Source organism: Eriocheir sinensis, chromosome 16, assembly GCF_024679095.1.
Source record: "Eriocheir sinensis breed Jianghai 21 chromosome 16, ASM2467909v1, whole genome shotgun sequence".
Lineage (NCBI taxonomy): Eukaryota > Metazoa > Arthropoda > Malacostraca > Decapoda > Varunidae > Eriocheir > Eriocheir sinensis.
In genome coordinates, this window is record NC_066524.1 from 9,626,709 (window position 1) to 9,651,987 (window position 25,279).

Below are 25,279 nucleotides of genomic sequence, written 5' to 3' on the forward strand. Positions count from 1 at the left end.
GTCATTAGTAAGTTCACCACAGTCCATCCTTAAGGAGCGCGCCTATGGGGTATTTTTTGACGAATATATTTAAAATCGGACGAGTACATGTTTTTCACTCAGCGTGGCCGGGAAACCCTAAATTACCATGTGGTGAGGTTTGTTTTCGTAAAATTAAAACCCCTCCCCCTTGGGGGGGCTTTAGAGTAATAGTCGGACATGCGCGTCATAAGACGCTCTTGTCAACATATGCGGTATCATTCATATATACGTAAAAATTGCATTAGAATATTTTATTTCTTCGTAAATTTTGTCATATGTCATCCTCTCTTCTTCGCGCGGAGAGGCAGGGGAGGAAGAGAGGTGCCACCGCGCCAGTGCCAAGCGAGAGACAGACGGGAAAAGTATGTCGCACTTTTCTCTCCTCTCCAGCCAAAAAAACGTCCCGACAAATGATGTACAAGCGCAAGGCAACCAGAAAAAGTCACCAACATCAAGAGGGCTTATGGAGCGGCCAAACCTCAGAAAACAAGCAAGAGAGTAGTGTAGAAACAAGGCACTCCCGCGGCACTCGCGCTACCTGGCCACAATGAGGAAGGTGGCGCCTTCTGACACCCTCACCTGCGAGTGAGTAATACTTTCTTAGAAAGGGGGACCAGATGCCATATCATTCTGAGGTAAGTCAACAAGGTATATACAGTCATATGTGAGACTTTCATACCAATCAGATAAATACAAATGGCAAGACAGGGAGAAATGTAAAAAAAAATCTTTAGGAAAAGTATCTTTTTAACCTTCAAATAATTTCACAAAATCGGTAAAACGTCTGAATGACTTTTGTTAGGTATCATTTTAAACTACAACTAAAGGGCGATTTTTTTGTTGGAAATGGATTTTCAAAAATGTCAAAAGAAAACGGGACACAGTGGAGAAAATAATAAGTGACAAAAAATTGTAATTTTTTTTCTTCGAAGACAAAACAAAAAATCAAAAATTCACTTCCAATAAAATGTAGATAGGTAAACAAAGTTTCTATGGTATTTTTTTCAAAGTGATTAACTGAAAAATAAAGCCTGTGAAACAAAAATATTAAAAACACGCTTTGTTTGAGTCTCTCCTAAACTTCACCCGATTTTGATGAAATTCGCAGAATTTCATTTCTTTACATCAACAAACAACATACTACAATTTCAAAGCTATTGGACGTACCATATGCGCAGGAGGAGACCCATAGGCGCGCCCCAACAGAAGGTGTCCCAACTTTCTTACTCCTGATGTAGTGGTGGAAAGGCTTGGAGGAGCTCTGCAGTTTCTGTATCAGCGATTTTTCATGGTCAATTTGCTTTAGAGTAAAAAAGTTGTGAAATCTGCGGTTTATGTTGTCATAGTGCGCCAGGGCTTGTGTGGCCTGTGGGGATTGTCTGCCATGCGTACTTCTCGCATTTTTGTATGCTTCTCATGCTTTTCTGCGTGAGGTTTTCAGGGCCTTGGGCGGAGATGCGCAGCCTGCAGATGGAACATTGAGTGCAAGAGGCACAAACTGGTCAATCAGTGTCCTAACAATGGATATAAATCTTTCGTACATTGTGTATATTGTTAAGCCACGAAATCCAAATTGCCAGTCGATTTCACATAGATGTTCATTTATCCGTTTGTATTTGGCTCGGTACAAAGAGCGCTTGAAGGTGGAAGAATTTTCTGTAGTTACACCTGACTGGAAATAGTATCGAAGTAATACAGGGCAATGTCCACAGTTGGGTAAGGGACTCTTGACCTCTATTTCACCCACCCTGTCACTTTCTGATGTGAGAGCCAGGTCGAGAATGTTTCCAGAGATTACGTAGATGGGAACATCTACCCACTGGTGCAAACCCAGTGTTCTAAAACAGTCCATAAATGATTGGTGCAGGGGAGGATATTTTGTGTACAGCACCGATTTAGATTGCCAGTTGGAGAGTGGCAGGTTAAAGTCCCCAAGGATCAGTATTTCTTTACCAGGGTAAAAGGTAAGGAGGAAGTCTAGAAGATCTTGGTTGGCCGTGTTACTATTTGAGGGAGGACGATAAATTACTATTAAATAAAGGTTAAAGGCTGAAAGATGAATTGCACATATGTTATCACAGCCTGTGTTAATACTGATATGACTGATGTGACTCTTAATATAGACAGGCGTTCAGGAGGACGCGAGTTCAATCTCCAACCGGTGCCTCCAAGCTGGGATTTTTCAGCCGCCACCGAGTGGCCTAAAACTATATACCCACATGCTGTCCAGAAGACCACCTATCAACCCAGACTCTAGATTCTAGGATTAAAGATGAGCTGCGGGAGGGCAGCATGAGCTAATGCAAGATGGCGCGGTAAAATTTTAGTGTTTGCCCATACTCCCCCCTCCCCCCCATACAAGCCTGGGGACGTGGTGGGAACACGGGGTTTCGGGTGGGGGGACACGAAATCCGTCGCAATCGCGTATTTTTTTAGTGGGGGGGGATAAAAACTCCCTGGATCTAGGGAAATTCCTAAATCTAGGGATTTTCCTCCCACCACCACCTAAATGAGCGTTTGTGACGAATTAAGTGTTTCCCATACGGAAACCACGCACTCACTGGATCCCCAAGCTTGTTTTGGGAGAGAAGTGTAGTGGGAAGCAGGATGATTCGCCGGTGTGCCAGTTCGCCGATACCAGCGAACCGTCTTATTTCATTCACCGGCGAAATGTCCAGCAGGATGATTCGCCGGTGTGCCAGTTCACCGATACCGTCTAGAAACCATGAATGCATTTGTTTGCCCGACATTGATGGCACTGGTAGTAAGAATGATGATAGCATAAGATAGGGTTTTCTTTAATTGTTAAAACACATGCTCTAAATAAGGGTAACAGTAAAAATATGTAATTTTTTCCATCTTTTAGAAATTATTCGTACGTAGACAAAAACTTCAAGATATCACCCACTACACAATTTTTTACCTATCTACATTTACATTTACGTATCTAGGCGGTAGACAGAGATGAAATAGGCGCACCTGACATTACCAAACGTGGGGTACAAACTTGGCGGAGGGACTGTTTTTTTGGGTGCCATTAAAGGTAATGGCCAAAGAGTAGCTTAGCCGGATATTTTTTTTTTATTTATTAATGATCCACGAGACATCCTAGAGGTAAATCAAAGTATGTGCTTATCTTTGTATTCATTCATACACACACTGGTAATATTTCTGTGGAGTCTGATTCACTTATTAGAGTGAAATTCTATTATGATAAACAGTCACAAATTCATGTCACTGGTAAAAATGAAACTAGTAATTTAAGTTTTGCCACCATGAAATATACACAAATAGATAAATATGAAAGCTCACGAAGTCACAATAAGTGACATCACCTGCTTTACACAGTAAAAGTATGCTATTTTAGGTATCTGACACCCGCAATATAGCAGGCTGCTGCTGCCTCGGCCACAGATTATTGCCAGATTGTCATACTCAGCCGATTATATTTCCCGACTTTCTGCCCCAAAACTGTCTTCTGGGCTCCAAAAACGAAACTAATTTACAGTTATCGTTAAAAGAGTAAGATTTTGATGTTTCTTGGCAAAAGTTAGGCGTCAAACACCGTTAAATACTATGCTCTGAGTACGACAATCTGGCAACGGTAGCTATACGTATTTTCATATTATTGTTCTGTTGTTTATTGAATGTTGTGTTAAAAAAAAGAATACCCATAATTTTAGCTAGTTTTTGGTTATATGGATTCTTTATGAAATGCAAGTATAACATTACCTTCTTTAACTTAGGAAACGTCCTGAATCCTGGATCGGCTATGGTATTGTCAGGTGCGCCTATTATGATGTAATCTATCTTGATTTTAGTAAAGCGTTTGACAAAGTTCCTCACCAACGACTGTTGCTTAAATTACAGGCTCATGGAGTAGAGGGTAAAGTTTTGAACTGGGTCAAGGCGTGGCTTAGCAATAGGAAGCAAAGAGTGCAAATCAATGGTAAAAGATCTGACTGGGGATGTGTTATGAGTGGGGTCCCACAATTAAGGTTCGGTATTAGGTCCACTTTTGTTTATTATTTATATCAATGACTTAGATACAGGAATTAGCAGTGGTGTCAGTAAGTTTGCAGATGATACCAAGATCGGTAGAGTAATCGAGTTGGATCAGGACGCTAGTATTCTCCAGGGTGAACTAAACAGATTGTATGACTGGGCAGATAAATGGCAGATGGAGTTCAATGTAGGGAAGTGCAGTATTCTGAGTGTAGGTAGGAACAACCCCTCACATAACTATTGCTTAAATGACACTCTCATAAGCAGGTCTGGGTGCGAGAGGGATTTAGGGGTCTTAGTGAGCTCTGATCTCTGTCCAAGGGCACAATGCATTCAGGCTACAAATCAAGCAAATAGGGTACTGGGATTTATTTCAAGGAGCGTAAGCAACAGAAGCCCCGAAGTCTTCCTCAAACTATATTTAGCATTAGTTAGACCTCATCTTGACTATGCGGTTCAGTTCTGGTCACCTTACTATAGAATGGATATCAAAATGTTAGAATCGGTGCAGAGAAGGATGACTAAGATGATTCAGGGGTTGAGAAACTTGCCATACGAGGAAAGACTCAAACAGTTAAACTTGCTTTCTCTAGAAAGGCGAAGGGTGCATGGAGACATGATCGAGGTTTATAAATGGATGAAGGGCTTTAATAAGGGAGACATTCATAAAGTTTTGTTGGTAAGAGAACCAGGTAGGACACGAAGTAATGATATAAACTGGATAAATTCAGATTCAAAAATAGACTAGATAAATTCATGGACAGCGATATTAGGTGGGGTTAGATACATGGGAGCTACACGGGGGCTTAGGTTCAGAGGAGCTGCCCCGTACAGGCCTACCGGCCTCTTGCAGGCTCCTATGTTCTTATGTACTTTCTTATACTCATTCTTACACCAATATAATTCTTTTAGTTTTTTTAATTAATTTTTTACATAAATATTTAAGCTTCGCCTTTTTAATTCACACTTAAGTCATGATGTACACGATGTTGTCGCCTCCTTCGGTTCTCCTTCCCCACACTCGCAAGTCTACGTCACAAGCTTTTGTAGCACCATTACCTCAATTATCATCTCCATTTTTTTTTCCTTACACAAGAATAATCCTGAGTGATTATTATTATTATTATTATTTTTTTTTTTTACAGCTATGGAGACAGTGCAAGGGCGTAATGAAAAAAAAAAAAAAAAAAAGGCCCGCTACTTACTGCTCCAGAAAAGAGGTTAAAGGAGTGTTCAAAATCAGAGGTCAATTTTGGGAGGAGAGGTGCCCTGATACCCTCTTCTTAAAAACAATTTTTTACTCATCTACAAATATTTCAACTTGTGGCCAGTACAGAAGGAATAGTGATACTTTACTCCAACCAAAATTTAACATAGGAAAAAATGGGAAAATATTTGCATGTAGGCCTATGGTATGAGGCATCAGTTACGGATTTCAAACACTCAAAAAACTTACATCAAACACAAATCTTTAACATCTGGGATGATTAACCCAGTGGTAGCAGTGGGGATCATGTTTCTTAATGGTCCCTCCAAGCGAGAAAAATGAGAAAGAATCACCCCTCACACAAACCATTTCATAATATATATCAAAGCACTTGTGATCAGATTATGTATCATCTATTTTGGGGGGTTTATATCATGGCACAAATTTGGCCCATCACTGCAACACGGTAAAGCCACAAATTTGGCCCGTCACTGCAACACGGTAAAGCCACAAATTTGGCCCGTCACTGCAACACGGTAAAGCCACAAATTTGGCCCGTCACTGCAACACGGTAAAGCCACAAATTTGGCCCGTCACTGCAACACGGTAAAGCCACAAATTTGGCCCGTCACTGCAACACGGTAAAGCCACAAATTTGGCCCGTCACTGCAACACGGTAAAGCCACAAATTTGGCCCGTCACTGCAACACGGTAGAGCCACAAATTTGGCCCGTCACTGCAACACGGTAAAGCCACAAATTTGGCCCGTCACTGCAACACGGTAAAGCCACAAATTTGGCCCGTCGCTGCTACCGGTTTAATTACACTGAAAGGAAAATTAGCCCTCACACCTTGTTAAAACTAATTTTAAAAACTTGGCAGACCCTCTGAAATATTGTCTAGCCTAAGAATCAAGCTACGAATGACCAGAATTATTTTTTGTTTTTTTAAAACTCGATTTTAAAGCACAACAATAATTATAAATCCTCTTTTAAATTACACTTAATGCATTTTTAATGTCATCTTTTCATTTGCATGTGTGTACCTTTCTGCTACAAATAACTATTTTTTTGTTTTTTTCCCATGTTTCGTTTTCTATAACTCAAATATTTCACATTTTAACCAATATCAAAGAAGAAAACAGTTCCAAGAATTGCCTCCCCAATGTTCAGAGCCTACTGTAGGAATGGCCCATAATCTTTGACCGTTGGACGGTTCACCGAAAATTTGTCGAACCATCCAGAGACCGTCGGCAAAGTGGCACGCCGGTGAACCGTCTCGCAATCGCGTAGTGAACCCACCAAACGATGCTCACCTCACCATCTGGCGTGGCACCGGAGGCCATCTGCGCTCACATAAACCGCCTACACCACACTCATGCCCTCTCTCTAGTAGGTTGTCACCTTATCGCAAGGTTTCTGTCCTCCAGGTAGAGTCCGTGGCACCAAACACAGTGTATCTACATTGTTTATCACTGACACAAGCAAAACCACCAGCTAGCCGTGATCCGTCCAACGCCGCGCCTTAAACAGTACTGCGGGTCCTAGAGCAAGTGAAGGCTCTCGAACCTCCTGCCCGAGCTGTTCGAACACGTGAATCCTTACTGACTGCATTTTGAATCTGCTTCACGGGTTCGTATTCCCAGTATACAAGGTGATTGTGGATATTGACTCCGCGCCTCCAGAATACGATAATATGCTTCCATATATCACAGTTAAAAAGCAAAATACATGTCCCATAACCACAACATGAAGGCTGAAGTACTTAAAAGTAAAGAAGCCGAATTAATCCCTTTCCCCCAATGATCTTGGGGGACCTGCGGGAAGCCGGGGTATTTGGGTGTGTGAGCATTTAAACTTAAATTTAAACCACTCCAACTGAACTTTATGACCTGCTAACAAGGGGGCTTTGCCCCCCTCAACCCCCCTGCTAACCAAGGGGGGGCTGCACTCCCTCCTGGACCCTCACCCCCCTCTTAAAGTACCCCAACCGAACTGAGGGACATTGAACACAAGTAACCTGCTTCACACGTTCCTACATGATACCAAACCTGCTTCACGCGTTCGTACGTGATACCAGTAAGTGAATACATAGTCGTATATGATGGTTGCAAGGTTCCTATGACGTAAATTACTTACCGTTTAGATGCTTCCCCCCCTCGAACCACCCTTTGGTATGGAGAGTGAGTGAAATTGCGTGGTTTCCGTACGTTGTAAAAAAACCCGGAATGTATGAAATTTCCCTGCATCTGAGTAATTGTAAGGAATTTCCCTACATCTAGGGTATTTTTCAACCCCCATAACTCAAAAACTATGCATTTGCGACGCGTTTCATGTTTACCACCGCATTCCCCGAAGTCTCAATGGCCCCCTAGCCAATTTTGGTTGTGAGGGGTGAGTATGGGCAAACACTAGAATAATACCTATAATAACTCTTGGCTACTCTATGCTTTATCTAATTTACTCTCAAATTTGACAACTGATTTAGAGTCTATCACATACAGGGGTAGTGCATTCCAATTATTTACTATTCTATTACAAAAAGAGTTCTTCCTTTTATCCATCTTTGACCTTTTCTTTACTATTTTCTTATGATGTCCTCTGGTTCTACCATTCTCCCATAGCACAAGAATATCTTGGCATACTTCCGGATCGTTCACTCCCGTCAGGATCTTGAATGTTTCTATCATGTCGCCTCGTGCCCTTCTATACGATAGTGTGGGTAGTTTCAGTTTCCTCAACCTCTCTTCATAGCTCAATTCCTTCAGTGTTGGTACCAGCTTGGTCGCTCATCTCTGCACTCCTTCTACAGCTTCTATGTCCTTCAGCAAGTACGGTGCCCATACTTGGTTCGCATACTCCAGGTGTGGTCTGACTAGCGCCACATAGAGCGACTTAAAAATGTCTTCATCCAGAGATACAAAGGTTCTGATTAGACCCACAATCCTATTTGCTTTATTTACCTTTTCTGCGAGATGGTTTGAGAACTGTAACTTGTTGTCGATTACTACCCCTATATCCTTTTCAGAGCTTGTTTCTGTTATCTTTTCATTCATGCTATATCCATTATTTCTTACATTACAATTTCCAGTACGCATGGCTTTACACTTTTTTGGATGAAATAGTAATAGCCATTTTTCCGAACATTCTCTCATACAGTCTATGTCCTCTTGAAGAAGCTTCGTGTCATCCTGGGTTTTAATTTGTCTGTAGATCTTGGTGTCATCCGCTTACAGGTATATTTCACTTCCGTTCTTTAATATTTCGGGGAGATCATTAATATAAAGGATGAACAATACAGGTCCCACCACAGACCCCTGAGGGACACCACTTTTCACATCATGCCATTCTGATTTTTGGCCATTCACTACTACACGTTGTTTTCTGAACTCCACGAAAGCACCAGTCCACTGCAAACACTTTTCTCCGATGTTGTAGCTTCTTATTTTTTTCTAGAAGTCTCCTGTGTGGCACTTTATCAAAGGTCTTCATAAAATCACAGTAAATTACGTCCACTGCCTCCTTCTCGTCTAATATCTGAGTCTATCTATCCAACACCTTTATTAGTTGAAGAACTGTAGATCGACCAGGTAAGAACCCAAACTGCTTCTTGCTAAATAGTTGATTTGATTTCATGTGATTCAAGATTTTTTCTCTGACAAGTGACTCCATCAGTTTACACACAATACTTGTGAGACTTATTGGTCTGTAGTTTGCAGGGTCACAACAACTTCCTTGTTTAAATATGGCAGTTATATCTGCATTTTTCCAATCCAACGGTAGTTGTCCAGTACTGTATGATTTTTCAAATAGTATTTTGAGAGGTTCTGCCAGTTGCTCTCCTCCTTCCTTCACTATCCTAGGATGCAGTCCGTCCGGTCCAGGTGATTTATTCTGTTTCGTGGCTTTAATGGCTTTTTTAATGTTCGTTAATGAGAACTCCACACTTGTCATTTCAGGTACTTGCTTTAGTGGAAGATTTGGCACATCTCCGTCTGTGAATACTTTGTTGAACTGATTAGCTAATACGTCCGCCTTTTCCTTATCCGTCTTAGTTTTGGTCATACTGTCACCATTCATGTTGAGTTCTGGTACACCAACTCTTCTTGTTAACTTTCTTGGACATATTTCAAAAATAATTTTGGGTTTTCTTTTGCATATCTTGCAATTAACCGTTCTCTACTTTTTATGTGGACATATTTCAAAAATAATTTTGGGTTTTCTTTTGCATATCTTGCAATTAACCGTTCTCTACTTTTTATGTGGACATATTTCAAAAATAATTTTGGGTTTTCTTTTGCATATCTTGCAATTAACCGTCCCCTACTTTTTATCTGTTTCCTTGTTTCATTCCTCACCTGGTTATTTGTGCGCCTGTATTCGTTCTCAACCTCTTGAAATTCCCGACTGTTTATATTTCCACGGGTTTTTATTTGTGTTAGTCGTGACCAAAGACGCTTTTTTCTTCTTATTTTTCACCAGAGTTTCCTATTCATCGGCAGTTCCCTATTTGTTCTTTTTCTTTGACTAAATGTGTCTTTAACCATTTTGAATGGCATACAATCATTTATAATGTCTTCAAGGTTGATTCTAAATTTTGTCCACATTTCTTCAATATTTCCATTGCCCAAATATTGTTCCCAGTTGATGTTCAACTTATTTCTCAACAATTCAAAGTCCGCTCTCTTATACAAGTATATTTTCTTTGAGCTTGTTCTTACTTCAGCCTGGATGTTGTAGGTGGAAGTAATAGTAGCATGGTCACTTCGTCCTATGGGACTTTCTACTTCTATTTCCTCTACTATTTCTTCTTCACTGCTAAATATTAAGTCTAACACACTCCCTCTCACCTCTCCTCTTTGTCTTGTAATTTCCTGCATTAGGAAGCAATCTCTCACAGTTTCAATAAATTTATACTCAAAACTGTTTATTCCTGCAGTTGTAGTGTAGTTTGTCCAGTTTATATTTGGAAGATTAAAATCACCCAGAATTATTTTATAACAAAATTGTTTGTTGCAGATTTCTTGCATCACCTTAAGCAGTTTATCATTTTCTGCCATGTTGCTACTAGGGCTTCTATATATTGAAGCAATCAATATATCCTTATTCTTACACTTAACGTTAATGCATAAGTTTTCACAGTATTGCTGTTCAATAAAAATTTCACTGTACGACAAATCCTCCCTCGCATAGACAAGCAGACCCCTGCCTTCCTCTGCATTAACATCATTTTTTCAATTATTTCATATCCTCTAATGTTATACTCGACTAACATGCGATCCAATCTTAGATTTTTGGGCCTGACTTCTTGCAGAGCAATAACACAGGGACTAATATTATCTTTTTCCAACCTTGCTACCAGTTCCCTGTGTTTATCTGGAGTGAATGCATCCACATTACTGAACATAATACTGAGCTTATTTACACTTTGTACATGTGGCCTATTACTTTTTTCAGCTAGGTCTGAGTGTCCGCCCCCACTGGGTGTTCTTCCATCACCTCTGCCTTGCCTTCTGTCATGATTTTCATTCTGCCCTTCTGGTCGTCCTTCGTCACGCGCTTTGCTGCATTTTCTCCTTCTTCCTCTGTTGTGTTCCTCATCCTGGTCTCTGTATCTTTGTCCCTCCTTCTCACCCTCAGCAGGCACTGGTCCCATGGGTCGCCCCTCACTACAAAGAAGTTTCCCGACTCTTGTTCCTTCTTGCTTTCGTTCCTACTCTTTGCTTCTTCCCTGAGTTGCTTGTCTTTCAGTCTTTCCTCCTTATTCATGTCATGTGACAGTATCACTGTGCGGAGTATTTAAATTCTTCACTTTGTAGGCATTTCTTAAGATCTTGTCCTTAATACCTTCTCTGAGCATCACCACTGTTGGCCTTCCTTTTGGTCTGGCAGCTCCAGCTCCATCAATGGTTTCTCTGTAATATTTGCGTACTCGTCTTATCTCAGTTAGGTCATCCTCAAAAATCTCCTCGTCAGCTACATTGCATATTTCCTTAACAATCATCTTATCCTGTTTGATTTTTTCAGATCTGATAATAAGATCATGATCCTTATTATCTTTTCCAGGTACTCCATATATGACTAGGTTATTCCTCCTGTCCATCCTCCTCTGTATTTGCATTGTTGCTCTCTCCACCAAATCCCTTTCTCTGACATGCCTATTTTCAATATGTTGCTGTTGAATTTGTTTTACTTCATTCTTTAGGACATCTCTGTAGGAATCTATATCAACCTTCTTGCCTGTATTAGCTTTTTCCTTCACCTCTGCTATTTCACTAGACACAGATATCTTCACTTCTTCTAATTCCTTCATCACTTTCTCATATCTGTTCTCTGATTCCTTTGCCAGCTCGTTTAATCTAGCCTCCATTTCATCCTGCCTTTTGGCCAGAGTAGTAACCTGTGTCACTATTTTACCAGTCACACCTGTGCCTTCCTCAGCACGCCTTCCCACCACGCCGGTGTGTGGAGGAAAGACAACAAGGAAGGAACAAGGACAACAGCAACACACTCAGCCGCCACAAAGGTTGGGGCCACCTCACCTGTGCCTTCCTCAGCAAGACAGGCCGCCCACCACGCCGGTGTGTGGAGGAAAGACAAGGAAGGAACGAGGACAACAGCAACACACTCAGCGGTAAAAAGGTAGGAAAAGTAGGCGTATTATTTTCAAGACACATATTATGTTTTTATGGACAAAATATGACAACTTTTTAGGTGTAGATAGTTTTTTTCTGCCCAAACCAGTAAAAACCTACTTTTAGGGGGGTACATATATCAAGAATACGTACAGTTCTGGATCTGGATCTGGATGCATAATGCGCAGGGCAACCGTACAGGTGCATAACACGCATATTTGTGTTGGCTGTTGGGGGGACGGGGGAGTCGAGTTGCAGGGAAGGGAAGTGAATCAAGTGTGATTGTTAGTGTTGGGGTAATTATTGAGAATCACTACGCGCCTCCAGAATACGATATTACGCCTCCATATTATACTTAAGGGACGAAATACATGTCCCTTAACTATAATATGAAGGCGTAAAATCTTAAAAGTAAAGAAAAAGTGGTAAAGGTATTGAAAAGACATTATACATATGCGCGACGCTTTGTTTTGGTGGCGGCCATTGGGAGGTGAGCAGTGTTGCCAACGATCCAGTTAGCGATGGTATGTTTAGTTAGCCATTAGCCCATGCATGTGAGACCAGGTCCACCACGTTTTTTAGAACTCACCTTTACCCAAAGGGTTTGGTGAAGGTTTGGGCCGGATATAGTATCAGGACCACGCATGGTGGACCTGGTGTCACATGCGTGGGCTAATGGCTGACCTAGCGTACCATCGCTAACCGGATCGTTGGCAACACTGCTCACCTCCCAATGGCCGCCATCAAAACAAAGCGGCGCGCGTATGTATAATATGTCTTTTCAATACCTTTACCACTTTTTCTTTATTAAGTTTTTCCGCCTTCATATTATGGTTAAGGGACATGTATTTCGTCCCTTAACCATGATATGGAGGCGTAATATCGTATTTTGGAGGCGCGCAGTGATTCTCAATAATTACCAGTGTTGGTGTGTTGTGGTGACAAGTGCAGTGTGTATTTATTTTCTGAATGAGTCTATTGTACTGCAGTCTAACATCTGATGAGGGAGGCTGTTCCAGTCACGTATGGTGCGTGGAAAGTATGAGTGCTTGTATGCGTCAGTGTTAGTGTGATATATTTGGTATTTATGGATGTGTGTGTTACGAGTACGTTGACTGTTTGCGTTGTGTAGGTATGTTTGTGGGTCAATATCAATGTGAGTGTTTGTGATCTTGTACATAAGTGTAAGTCTGTGTGCTTGTCTGTGTATGTGAAGAGGTTCCATGTTTATCTGTTGTTTGATCCGTGTTGTGATGCCAGGCGTTCGAGTGTAATTGTTTGTAATGAACCAAGCTGCCTTGGTGTTGATTTGTTCTAACCTATCAATGTTTCTGTGTGTGTGAGGATCCCACACCGTGGAGCAGTATTCCAGTGTTGGTCTCACAAGTGTGTCATAAGCTATGTGTTTAAGGGCCCATAGTAGTTTTTTTTTTTTTTTTTTTTTTTTTTTTTTTGGAGCAAATATGGTGTTTTTAGGTTTTAGGTTCAAGTAATTCACCAACACTTTGGCAATACCTTGGCAGAGTTTTTTGGGTCTGAGAGCAATTTAAATGCCTCTGCGCAGCATTTAAAGCAACCCATATGCTTAGCGCATGATTTAAAGGTCCACGGTGACATATGAGAAACTTGCGTTTCTCTTCTATTTTTTCTAGAATTTTACAGATTTTTTATTTATTTTTTACTGGAGAGTATGGGAACAACCTTGAAGCAGTTGCCTGCACACTGTGAGTCACGGCCGGGCACAGGCTTGTCACTCGTCAGTAGCCCTCGATCTTTTCACAGAGAAGGGTGTGTCGCACTCTGTTGTCCTTTATCATCCCTCACTTTTTCAATACTGCCGCCATATACACAATCCTCACTTCTTCTGAAGATGGGTGGAGTATAAAAGGGAGTGCAGCAAAAGCGATTGAACCTTCAGAAGGCAAGAGATCGTAAGAGGAATCTTGAATGTTTTGAGGCATCACGTTCACCGTCCCAGGCTATAACTGCTGATGAGATGCGCAATGACATCATGTCTTCCTTTTACCACTGCTCCTCTACAGTTGCCTCTACCAAAAACCTCTGTCAAAGGGCAACATTCCACCCAGCCATTCCACCATGAAAATCAAGTTCTGGTTTGATCCAAAGGACTGAGACTAGTAGATGTCTACAAAAGGCTAACAACTGATGATATGATGATGCGGAGTCTCAGAGGGAAGATACAAAATCCCAATGAGTCACTGCACCACAGAATATGGTGCTGCTGCCAAAAGCATAAAAATGCCACCAAGGAAATGCTGGACTTCGTTACTGCACAGGATGTGTCCAACTTCAATGGTGGATACTTGTCCAGCGACCTGTGCAGTAGTTCGGGAGTGCCCTTCACTGAGAAGAACTACAAATACCTCATGAAGGAAAACTGCAAAATGGACAAGCCAATCAAGAGGAAGATAAGAAGCAACAGCTACAGAAGGGCCTGGAGGCTTATTCATCTCTGGGGCGCATTAGCCGGGCAGCGACACTCCCACAACTTCAAGCCTCGTTTTCTCAAAACATAGGTTTGCACTTCCCCGTCAGGGTAACTTCCTTATTTATCAACCAATTTCTTTGATTTTTTTGTGTGTTTTTATGAATGGATTTTCTACAAACATTATTACTTACTTTTTTCAGATATTAATTAAAAAAAAATAGAAAATTCTATTATTCATTATGCTGGGAATGTAACTTTTCATTAATCAGTTTTAGAGGTATATCTTTATTTTTTGGGAAAAGTAGCTAATAAGCAGTGAAGACCAACTCTTCTAGTATACATAAAACTCAAGTGTGAATGATTTTGACTCATACTTAGTAAGAAATGCATCAATATGTAAAGTACTTTATTTTACATGATTTTCATTTTTCTTATTTATTCTTTCATAGATACCAGGGCCCGGATCCACAAAGGCTTAGTGCGTACTTTTGGGCCCTTAGTTCATAGTTTTGAGAACATCGAGACTCACAAAGATCGCGCGGTATTAACTACCAACTAATCGATGACATCACGGGTTACCGCGCGGATCTACAAACGTTTACCGCACTCTGTGTGAAGTTAAATTTGTTGTTAAATAACTACTGCCTCGGAGCTGACGGTAACGCTAACAATATTATCAGATTTACGTATAAATGCTTATAAATCATGTTTTTCAACTTGAAATATAACTTTGCGAGTAGAGGAGGCCCATTTCTTTATAAAATGATGAGATATGCACCCTTTGAGAGGTATATGATAAGTGTGGGCGGTATGGCAACACCCGGCCGGGGGATTGCCAGACCTCCCTCCTCTGCCTGCTGTGGAGGATGGCTTGGCGACAAGGAAAAGTTGCCGAACTTTATGTAATTTCTGATTTACTAGGGAGAATTTTGCCTTTTTCTTCTATATGTAGATACAGAAAGCGTTAATTTACCCATACATGTCAACAGAACGATCTTACAATATATAATAGCGAAGAAGTCTGAGGCATATAGATGCCCAGGCTCAATTCTGCCCGGGGCTCAATTTTGTCGATGACAGGGGCCTATATTTTTCCTTCCCCTGTCATTATTAATGAATCTCAGGTGTCGCAACTTGGTGTGAACATGCCCTAAGTATTCACCTGTGGAAATATATTAATGTGTATGTGATTGGTATCTTATTTTCTGAGAAAAATGGATATGCGATCATGGGTGTCGGAGCGCTGGAAGATGGCTTGGCGACGAGGAAAAGCTGCCGATTTTTATGAACTTTCTTATTTAATGAGACACATTTTGACATGTTCTTTGTCATCATAATAAAGAATGATGATCATGCTAGTTCTAGACGCCATATCAGTCGAAAAGAACCCCACATACACGAGCTTGAGCTAAGATAACAGAGGCATGTGGATGTCAGGGCTCAATTTTGCCCGAGGCTCAATTTTGCCCGTGACACCGCCCCCATCCGTGGAGGGACCATGGACCTTCGTCAGGTGACAGCTAGCCCATGAGTTGGGCTGCAGATATGGCAAGACAGTCTTAATTTTCCCTATTACTTCCTTCCGTCCTTCGTTCTGTCTGCCTCGATATCTGTCCCATATTTCTATTTGCTTTCTTCCTGCCTCGATCTCCTCCGTATCTTCTTTTTCTTCATCTTAAGCATGTTCGTAGGTAACAAGACATCGAACAGCAGAGTTACCTTGACGTAAATGTGCAGCAAACAACGAAATAATTGAATTCATAGATTACGATTTAGTACAGTTTGCCTTGAAAGGAAGAAAAATGGGAAAAGAGAATGGGTTTCTTGAACCAGCAGCTGGAGGGGGCTCCCTAGGATTGGCTGACGGTTCTGTAAACGTGCTTGCGATTCGCTGCAAGGCCAATGACGTCATCAACCAATCAGCGGCCTCGCTGACTTAGCGCGCCTCTAACTACAATCTTAGGTTTGCTTTGTGAATCTGACGCTAACGTCGGTAGCTAAATCAATAGTGCGTAGTTATGTTAGTTCGTAGTTATTGAGTCTGTTTGTGAATTCGGGCCCAGGATGAAACTTCGCCTCATGAAGTATCTAATGGTAACAAACTTTGAGTAAAATTCACAAAAAGCTACGATGATTTGTAATTAACACCTTCCAAAAATCTACTATGGGCCCTTAATATCAGGTGTGCAGTTATGTAAATTCCTCCTCAGGAACCCCAGTGTTCTGTTGGCTGTGGTCTATGTGAGTGTTGAATTTCAAGTTAGTTGAGAGATGGATACCAAGGTACTTGTGTGTGTGAACTGATTCTAAATCTGAATTGTGGAGAGTGTAAGTGTGATGGATGGGGTTGTGAGCTCTGGTGAATCTTAATAGTTTGCATTTGTCTGGTCGGAAGTGCATCTGCCAGGTGCGCTCCATAGCACACTCCGCCCCGCCACCTCAGGCAGTTAATACTTACATCATGGATTTCTTTTTGGTCCCTGAATGCAGTGCTGTGACAAGTGACTTCCGGAAAGGAGAAAGAATCCAGTTCAGGGACAATTTATTATTGAAAATAGGGGATAATAATTCACGAAAGCGTCACCTGCTCTGGCAGCGGCCACCATGGTGACGGTGCCGCCGCCGTAAGCAGTGTTGCCAATGATCCAATGCTTGATTAGCGATTAGCCCACGCATGTGAGACCAGGTCCACCATGTTTTTTTTATTTTATTTTATTTTTTATTTTTTTTTTATTTTTTAGAACAAGCACCTTTACCCAAAGGGTTTTGTGAAGGTTTGGGCTGGGTATAGTATTAGGTAAAGGTGCGTGTTCTAAAAAATAAATAACCACGCATGATGGACCTGGTCTCACATGCGTGGGCTAATCACTAACTAAGCGTACCAACGCTAACCTAGCATACCATTGCTAACCTAGCGTACCATCGTTAACCGGATCGTTGGCAACACTGCACTTACATTACTCATTGCGTCAGCTCTAACTCAGTGTGTGATGAGCCGTCAAGAGGAGGGGGTGCGATTGGTTGCACTTCAGTTACGTATGTTATTATTCTAATTTCAACATATTTTCTAGATCGTTTCCGATGCTCAATAGATAAATCTGAATACACCGAGGTATAAACAATATAGAATATATGTCCGTTGTGCTTCACAGACTACGCCTACTAATCCTACATATTAACCCACACAGCCGCCACAAAGGTTGGGACCACCACACCTGTGCCTTCCTCAGCAAGACAGGCCACCCACCACGCTGGTGAGTGGAGGAAAAGACAACAAGGAAGGAACAAGGACAACAGCAACACACTCAGCAGCCTTGGAGCTGCCTCACCTGTGCCTTCCTCAGCAAGACAGGCCGCCCACCACGCCGGTGTGTGGAGGAAAAGAGAACAAGGAAGGAACGAGGACAACAGCAACACACTCAGCCGCCACAAAGGTTGGGTCCGCCTCACCTGGACAGCAGCATGAGTGGCCAGGGCAAGCAGGAGCAGACTGCTGCAGGAAGCAGTGGGCTCACTGGTCATCAGGTGAAGCAACTTGCTGCTGGCAACTCCAGCAGCAAAGGAGAGAGGAAGTTTGTGTGTCTGGAGTGTGGAAAAGGATTCACCTCAAGGCTGGGCCTCAGATATCACACCCTTACACACACTGGTGTAAAGAACTATGAATGTAAGGAATGTGGGAAAAAATTCAGCCGGAAGAGTCACCTTGATAGGCACACCCTTACACACACTGGTGTAAAGAACTATGAATGTGAGGAATGTGGGAAAAAATTCAGCCGGGAGAGTCACCTTGATAGGCACACCCTTACACACACTGGTGTAAAGAACTATGAATGTAAGGAATGTGGGAAAAAATTCATCCGGGAGAGTCACCTTGACAGACACATCCTTACACACACTGGTGTAAAGAACTATGAATGTAAGGAATGTGGAAAAAAATTCAAACTGAAGAGTACCCTTGACAGACACACCCTTACACACACTGGTGTAAAGAACTATGAATGTAAGGAATGTGGGAAAAAATTCAACCAGAAGAGTACCCTTGACAGACACACCCTTACACACACTGGTGTAAAGAATTATGAATGTAAGGAATGTGGAAAAAAATTCATCCGGGAGAGTCACCTTGATAGGCACACCCTTACACACACTGGTGTAAAGAATTATGAATGTAAGGAATGTGGGAAAAAATTCATCCGGGAGAGTCACCTTGACAGACACATCCTTTCACACACTGGTGTAAAGAACTATGAATGTAAGGAATGTGGGAAAAAATTCATCCGGGAGAGTCACCTTGACAGACACACCCTTACACACACTGGTGTAAAGAACTATGAATGTAAGGAATGTGGGAAAAAATTCATCCGGGAGAGTCACCTTGATAGGCACACCCTTACACACACTGGTGTAAAGAACTATGAATGTAAGGAATGTGGGAAAAAATTCAGCCGGGAGAGTCACCTTGACAGACACATCCTTACACACACTGGTGTAAAGAACTATGAATGTAAGGAATGTGGAAAAAAATTCATCCGGGAGAGTCACCTTGATAGGCACACCCTTACACACACTGGTGTAAAGAACTATGAATGTAAGGAATGTGGGAAAAAATTCAGCCGGGAGAGTCACCTTGACAGACACACCCTTACACACACTGGTGTAAAGAACTATGAATGTAAGGAATGTGGGAAAAAATTCAGCCGGGAGAGTCACCTTGACAGACACACCCTTACACACACTGGTGTAAAGAACTATGAATGTAAGGAATGTGGAAAAAAATTCAAACTGAAGAGTACCCTTGACAGACACACCCTTACACACACTGGTGTAAAGAACTATGAATGTAAGGAATGTGGGAAAAAATTCAAACTGAAGAGTCACCTTGACAGACACACCCTTACACACACTGGTGTAAAGAACTATGAATGTAAGGAATGTGGAAAAAAATTCAAACTGAAGAGTCACCTTGACAGACACACCCTTACACACACTGGTGTAAAGAACTATGAATGTAAGGAATGTGGGAAAAAATTCATCATGTAGAGTCACCTTGACAGACACACCCTTACACACACTGGTGTAAAGAACTATGAATGTAAGGAATGTGGAAAAAAATTCAAACTGAAGAGTACCCTTGACAGACACACCCTTACACACACTGGTGTAAAGAACTATGAATGTAAGGAATGTGGGAAAAAATTCATCCGGGAGAGTCACCTTGACAGACACACCCTTACACACACTGGTGTAAAGAACTATGAATGTAAGGAATGTGGGAAAAAATTCATCCGGGAGAGTCACCTTGACAGACACACCCTTACACACACTGGTGTAAAGAACTATGAATGTAAGGAATGTGGGAAAAAATTCATCCGGGAGAGTCACCTTGATAGGCACACCCTTACACACACCGGTGTAAAAGATCATGAGTGTGAAGAGTGCGGGAAGAGATTCAGCGTGAAGCAGAAGCTCAATGAACACGTCTTCAGGCACTATGGCCTTAGAGAGTTCAAGTGTGATGTTTGTGGAAAGCTCTTTATGACAAAGAGTGACATTGCCAGGCATGTGAAGATCCACTTCTGAAGTGTTTCCCTACAGTAGTTATATTGACCAGGTTGTTAGCAGCAGCTGAGGGAAAGGCAACTGAAGGAGAGGTAAAAGTGTTCATGTAAGATAAAGAAGAAAGGTATGCCTGTGAAGTGATAAAAGGAGAGGAGCCACAGTAAGAAGTGGAAGGGAAATACTAATGGGTGACTCTCCATAGCTCTGGCAGCTGCACTTGGGCCTAGAGCCTGGTTGAGTCTCACAACTAGTGAATTGCTTAGTCCTCTGCGAGGTGAGGGGCAGGAGAATATCAAATAACACTAAAATAGCTGAGATGTGTACTTTTAAACAATTGCTGTTGCAGAAGAATCAATGCCTCACAGTGGTGTGCTTCACCCAAGAGTACCACAGATGCAAGTGCTCCCAACACCTCTGTGACCATTGCACTGCCCTGCCTCAGAAGTGTTAAGATGAGCTTCAAAACGTCTTGTGTTTTGGAAGGTCGGCCATTGTGGAGGGGCTGCAGTGGTCTGGTGGTCAGGGGCCCAGGCTGCTGATCGGAGGGGTGACAGTTTGCACCTCCCCTGGGCAGCTGTTGGTGAGGCTGGTTAGCCCTGGCCCGCACTGGGGTGCTTGACAATGATGCTCCGTCCCCCTCCCTTGAGCTGTGTCCCCAACAAACAGTGAAGGAACAAACTGCTCTGAATACCTACAACCATGCAAGGATGACTGAATTTGTCTAGGAAAGTTCTTATTTAATATAAAAAAAAAACTGAAAAGATGAATATTTAATGGGAGGAACATCAACACTGTCAGATGTGGCGGTGCCCAGGCGATACTAGCATCCAGCAGCAACAGTCTCAACTCGGCTCTTCCTGACCTTGTTGTTGGCAGGGTGTGCTGGTCTGTGCCTCCCTCGTCCCTGCTACCTCGGTGCTAACCAAGAGAAGCAGACGGCCCGTTAAATGATACAAGACAGAGATGGCAACACAAGGAAAGTTGCTGCTGCTGCACACTTTGTCGAAGGCAGGATGTGCTGGTCTGTGCCTCCCTCACCCCTACTGTCTTGATGCTGACTGAGAGAAAAGCAGACGGCCTGTTAAGTGATACAAGGCAACAGAGATGGCAACACAAGGAAGGTTGCTGCTGCTGCACTCTTTGTCGAAGGCAGGATGTGCTGTTCTGTGCCTCCCTCACCCCTACTGTCATGATGCTGACTGAGAGAAAAGCAGACGGCCTGTTAAGTGATACAAGGCGACAGAGATGGCAACACAAGGAAGGTTGCTGCTGCTGCACACTTTGTCAAAGGCAGGATGTGCTGGTCTGTGCCCCCCTCACCCCTACTGTCTTGATGCTGACTGAGAGAAAAGCAGACGGCCCGTTAAGTGATACAAGGCAACAGAGATGGCAACACAAGGAAGGTTGCTGCTGCTGCACTCTTTGTCGAAGGCAGGATGTGCTGTTCTGTGCCTCCCTCACCCCTACTGTCATGATGCTGACTGAGAGAAAAGCAGACGGCCCGTGAAGTGATATAGTCTAGTGGAATCCAGTAGAATCTTGTTTTATGGTCCACTTCATGCTTTTTGATGGATTTGGTATCTCCAATAGTAATAATTACAGATCTGATTGATGCCACTCTGGCACCCTTGGGGAATTTGAAATATTCAAGATGGCCACCAGAACATATAAATGGCCATAGATAAGGCTCTAATTGAGATAGACTTATGTTTTTTGTATCTAATATTATGTTTTCAGGGTCAAGGAAGTTGATTATTTTAATATTTTATAGATTGGTACAATTTTTCTTCCTAATTTTCAATGTCTGCCAAAATGGCCTCCAAAAACATACAATTGGCGACAATTCGGATCCTAATTTTGATAGGCTTGTAGTTTTTGTGCCAAGTACCATATTTTTAGGGTCTAGGGCTCTGCATCTGACCAGATTTAAAGACATTTTACAGTTATCTTATTTTTTTATTAAAGAAGACCAATAAAATTGTAATAAGAACTTATAGTTTGCAATAAGTCAAATGACAATTGTCATGACTATAAAGCTTTCCTATCTAACATGAAGTTCACATTGCCCAGGAACTTCAGTTTGGCAATAACTGAAAAGTCTTCACATTTCTTCTCTTTGATTGTCAAGCAAGACACTAAGAATTCTATGAGATACATAAAATATAATGTATGCTGGCATATTGGTACATGTTCAATAAATAATAATTTAATATAATAACTGTGACAAAGGTTCATGCTTTTTATAACCTTACACTGTTTGACTCTATCCACTTGTACAGTCGACCATAGAGAGTAGTGTCACGGTTTTCAGAATGTTTAGCCTGGTGGCGGTATCTGGCAACTATACCACGGTGGCGCATTCACTGGTGATGTTAGTGACGCGTATTAGTGTGCACAGTGTGTGTGTGACCGTGAAATTATAATATTGTATAATATTACATTATATTATAATATAAAGTAGTTAGAAATATACCAGATAACATGAATTCAATTTAGAAATACGATAATGAATGTCTCCTACATGATGATGATGATGACGACGAGTAAAACATCACGAACAGTCTGAAACACTTTTTCTTATTAAACTTTGAAAATACCGCGTGCAATGATGTCTTTCACAGAGGCAGGCAGTGACTAATGCTCCTTACCATCAAACAGCAAATAGGCTTGAGGGTCTCTTTAACTCGCAGCCTTAATTCCCGTCACTATAAAGCCTCAAAGACAATTCAGATCATCAAAAATCTAAAATCATTTCTCCGTGAAGATTACGTAATATCTAAGTATAAATACGTGTGTGTGTGTGTTGAGTGAGAGCGCGGAAAAGCCCGCGGTCGACGACGCCATCATGTGAACGTTTATAGCCTATTATTACGTATATATATATATATATATATATATATATATATATATATATATATATATATATATATATATATATATATTATATATATATATATATATTTTTTTTTTTTTTTATGAACAAGATCTCGGCTGTCAGGGATTTATTTTTTAAGTTAAAAGGCATAACAATCTCCCTTAATAAGTGCAGTATATTTTTAAATGTATCATAGTTTGATAAACAACTTAGAATTGCTCTTGACTAAATTTGACCGAAACTAAAAGCTCGTGTCAAAATGTAGCGACAGAGCCTGAAGAAAAAATATTTATTAAGCGTTAGCGACGGGCACTTTTGATAAATATCTATCTTAAAATTATGGAGAGTGCACCTGTGACCACCGATCACCACAACAGTATGATTTCGATAGGATGTAATAATTTTCATGTTGCGTGGAGGGGTTGCCAGATGTCGCTTTCTGAACGAAACTTACTGGACAGTGTGACACTACTCTCTATAGCCGACTGTACCTCCTTTCCCCATATCCACAAAGGTGGATATGGGGATTAGATCCTATTATTTAATCATCTTGGCCATGTGTTTCATCACTTTCTTCTTCTGTGGGCTGTGAGTTTTCCAACACATGATGTCCATGGGTTTTCACAGGATCCTTCTTTATTGCAACCACAAAACACTGTGCAAGTCAGTTGTGCCTTCTTGCAACTACATCTACCTGTTGAGCATCGGTGCCGACTGCTGCACTCATCTAATTATCTGGAGTATTTCTGGGGGAGGTGGCAGTACAGTACCCTCTCGAGTTTCGCACTATTCGAGTTTCGCGATCCACGAGTTTCGCGGTTAGTCCTAAATTCTTACCATCCCGACTTTCGCACATTATCACCCCGAGTTTCGCGCTGCTTTGACACGTACGGGTCACGTCTACTTACCATCGGCGTCACGCACGCTACCTTTAAAGGTAGTATCACACTGGACGTTTTACTCCAGACATTGTGGCTATGGCAAGAGAGAGAGAGAGAGAACGGGTCGTTTTGAAGCCGCAGTTGAAGGCGGCTGCCTTATGATTGGCTGACAGTTCTGAAAACACGCTTATGATTCGCTGGGAGTCCGATGACGTCATTGCCGACGCTCACCCTATCAGCGGCTTCACTGCCTTATGGCGGTGTCACAATGGCTGTTTTTGTCCAACCGTTGGGGCTACGGGCAACGCCCGTACGCCCAACCGGGAGCGAGTTCACGGTTATCCGTAAGCTGGTGTCACACGGCTTTTTTCTTCCCACCGAGTTGGCGCCAGCTAGGGCAACCGGCAACTCCAACTTTTCCGGGTGTGCGTCACACACGGCCAAGGTCGGTTGCCCGTATCAACATCCACAACGTAAACAAAGCACTTGCCCTGTATCAACATGGCGTCGTCTGCTAAAGTAAGGGCTGTCGCAGCTTGTGCTGCCATTACCCAATTTGTGGACTTGTTGCTAAGTTAAATGGAAGTAAGAAACAGTTGTGGGTGTGGCATGCCTGTGGTTCCTCCATGCCAGTTCTCATTGTCACCACTGCGCGTGCGCGGCCAACCCACCCATTTTGACTCAACCACATAAACACATGGATCGAATAACAACACACACACACACACACACACACCGGACTCATTAGGAACCATTGCAGATGTTTCTGACAAACAGAAACGACTTCACCATTTCTTGAGTGTGTTAGAACGTATTTGATGAGTGGCTCACATGAACCAAACCTAGCTCTTGGCAAGAAGAGAGCAGTCGTCTTAAACACTGCTCTCTTCTTGCCATTGGGTGTGTTTGGTTTGTATGAACCGCTCACCAAATAAGATCTCACACACTCTTCGCCATTTTTGTTTGTGAGAAACATCTGCCATGGTTCATGATGAGTCTGGTGTGTGTGTGTGTGTGTGTGTGTCTTTGTTGTTACTCGATCCACGTGTTTATGTGGTCGGAGTCTAGATGGGTGGGTTGGCCGCTCACGCGCAGTGGTGACAATGAGTACTGACACGGAGGAACCACAGACGCGCCACACGCACAACAGCTTCTTCCCTCCATTTAACTGCAGCAACAAGTCCATAACTTGGGTAATGACAGCACAAGCCGCGAGAGCCCTTACTTTAGCAGACAACGCCATGTTGATACAGGGCAAGTGCTTTGTTTACGTTGTGGATGTGGATACGGGCAACCGACCTTGGCCATGTGTGACGCACACCTGGAAAATTTGGATTTGCCAGTTGCCCAAGCTGCCGCCAACGCGGTGGGAAGAAAAGGGCTTCATGACACCAGGTACGGTCAACCGACAACTCTCTCCCGGATGGGCGCACGGGCGTTGCCAGTAGCCACAACGGATAGAAGAAAATGGCCAGTGTGATACTGCCTTAAGGTAGCGAGGCCGCTGACCGAGTGAGCGCCGGCGATGACATCATCGGACTCCCAGCGAATCACAAGGATGTTTTCAGAGCCCAGCCAAACGTAAGGCTTCATCTGTGACTTTAAAATGACCCGTTCTCTCTTCCTGTTTTCTTCCTTTTTCCAAGGT

The 25,279-nt window shown here is 42.3% G+C and overlaps 2 protein-coding genes and 1 long non-coding RNA gene across 6 annotated transcripts; 2 read left to right on the forward strand and 1 right to left on the reverse strand.

The window, feature by feature from the left end:
- The first annotated feature begins 8,133 nt into the window (after positions 1 to 8,133).
- Positions 8,134 to 17,978, forward strand: LOC126999154 (uncharacterized). Its single transcript, XM_050861483.1, has 3 exons — positions 8,134 to 8,157; positions 11,653 to 11,874; positions 17,505 to 17,978. The coding sequence occupies exons 1-3, from the start codon at positions 8,134 to 8,136 to the stop codon at positions 17,976 to 17,978; spliced, it is 720 nt and encodes a 239-aa protein (XP_050717440.1).
- Positions 17,979 to 18,141: 163 nt separating this feature from the next.
- Positions 18,142 to 21,285, reverse strand: LOC126999248 (uncharacterized). Of its 4 annotated transcripts, none has more exons than XM_050861639.1 (4): positions 19,363 to 19,878; positions 18,691 to 19,110; positions 18,523 to 18,606; positions 18,142 to 18,186 (listed from the first exon to the last, which is right to left on the reverse strand). In XM_050861639.1, exons 1-3 carry the CDS (start codon positions 19,876 to 19,878, stop codon positions 18,541 to 18,543), a joined length of 1,002 nt encoding a protein of 333 aa, XP_050717596.1. In that variant the 3' UTR covers positions 18,142 to 18,186; positions 18,523 to 18,540. The 4 variants fall into 4 exon arrangements, with proteins under 4 accessions (XP_050717596.1, XP_050717597.1, XP_050717595.1 ...); XM_050861640.1 differs by lacking the exon at positions 18,142 to 18,186 and having other exon boundaries at positions 18,477 to 18,606; positions 18,691 to 18,774; positions 18,859 to 19,110; positions 19,363 to 21,285; XM_050861638.1 differs by lacking the exon at positions 18,142 to 18,186 and having other exon boundaries at positions 18,477 to 18,606.
- Positions 21,016 to 22,104, forward strand: LOC126999249 (uncharacterized). The gene is made up of 2 exons (XR_007753166.1): positions 21,016 to 21,137; positions 21,279 to 22,104. It is a non-coding gene; the product is annotated as an uncharacterized LOC126999249 (long non-coding RNA).
- Positions 22,105 to 25,279: the final 3,175 nt, after the last annotated feature.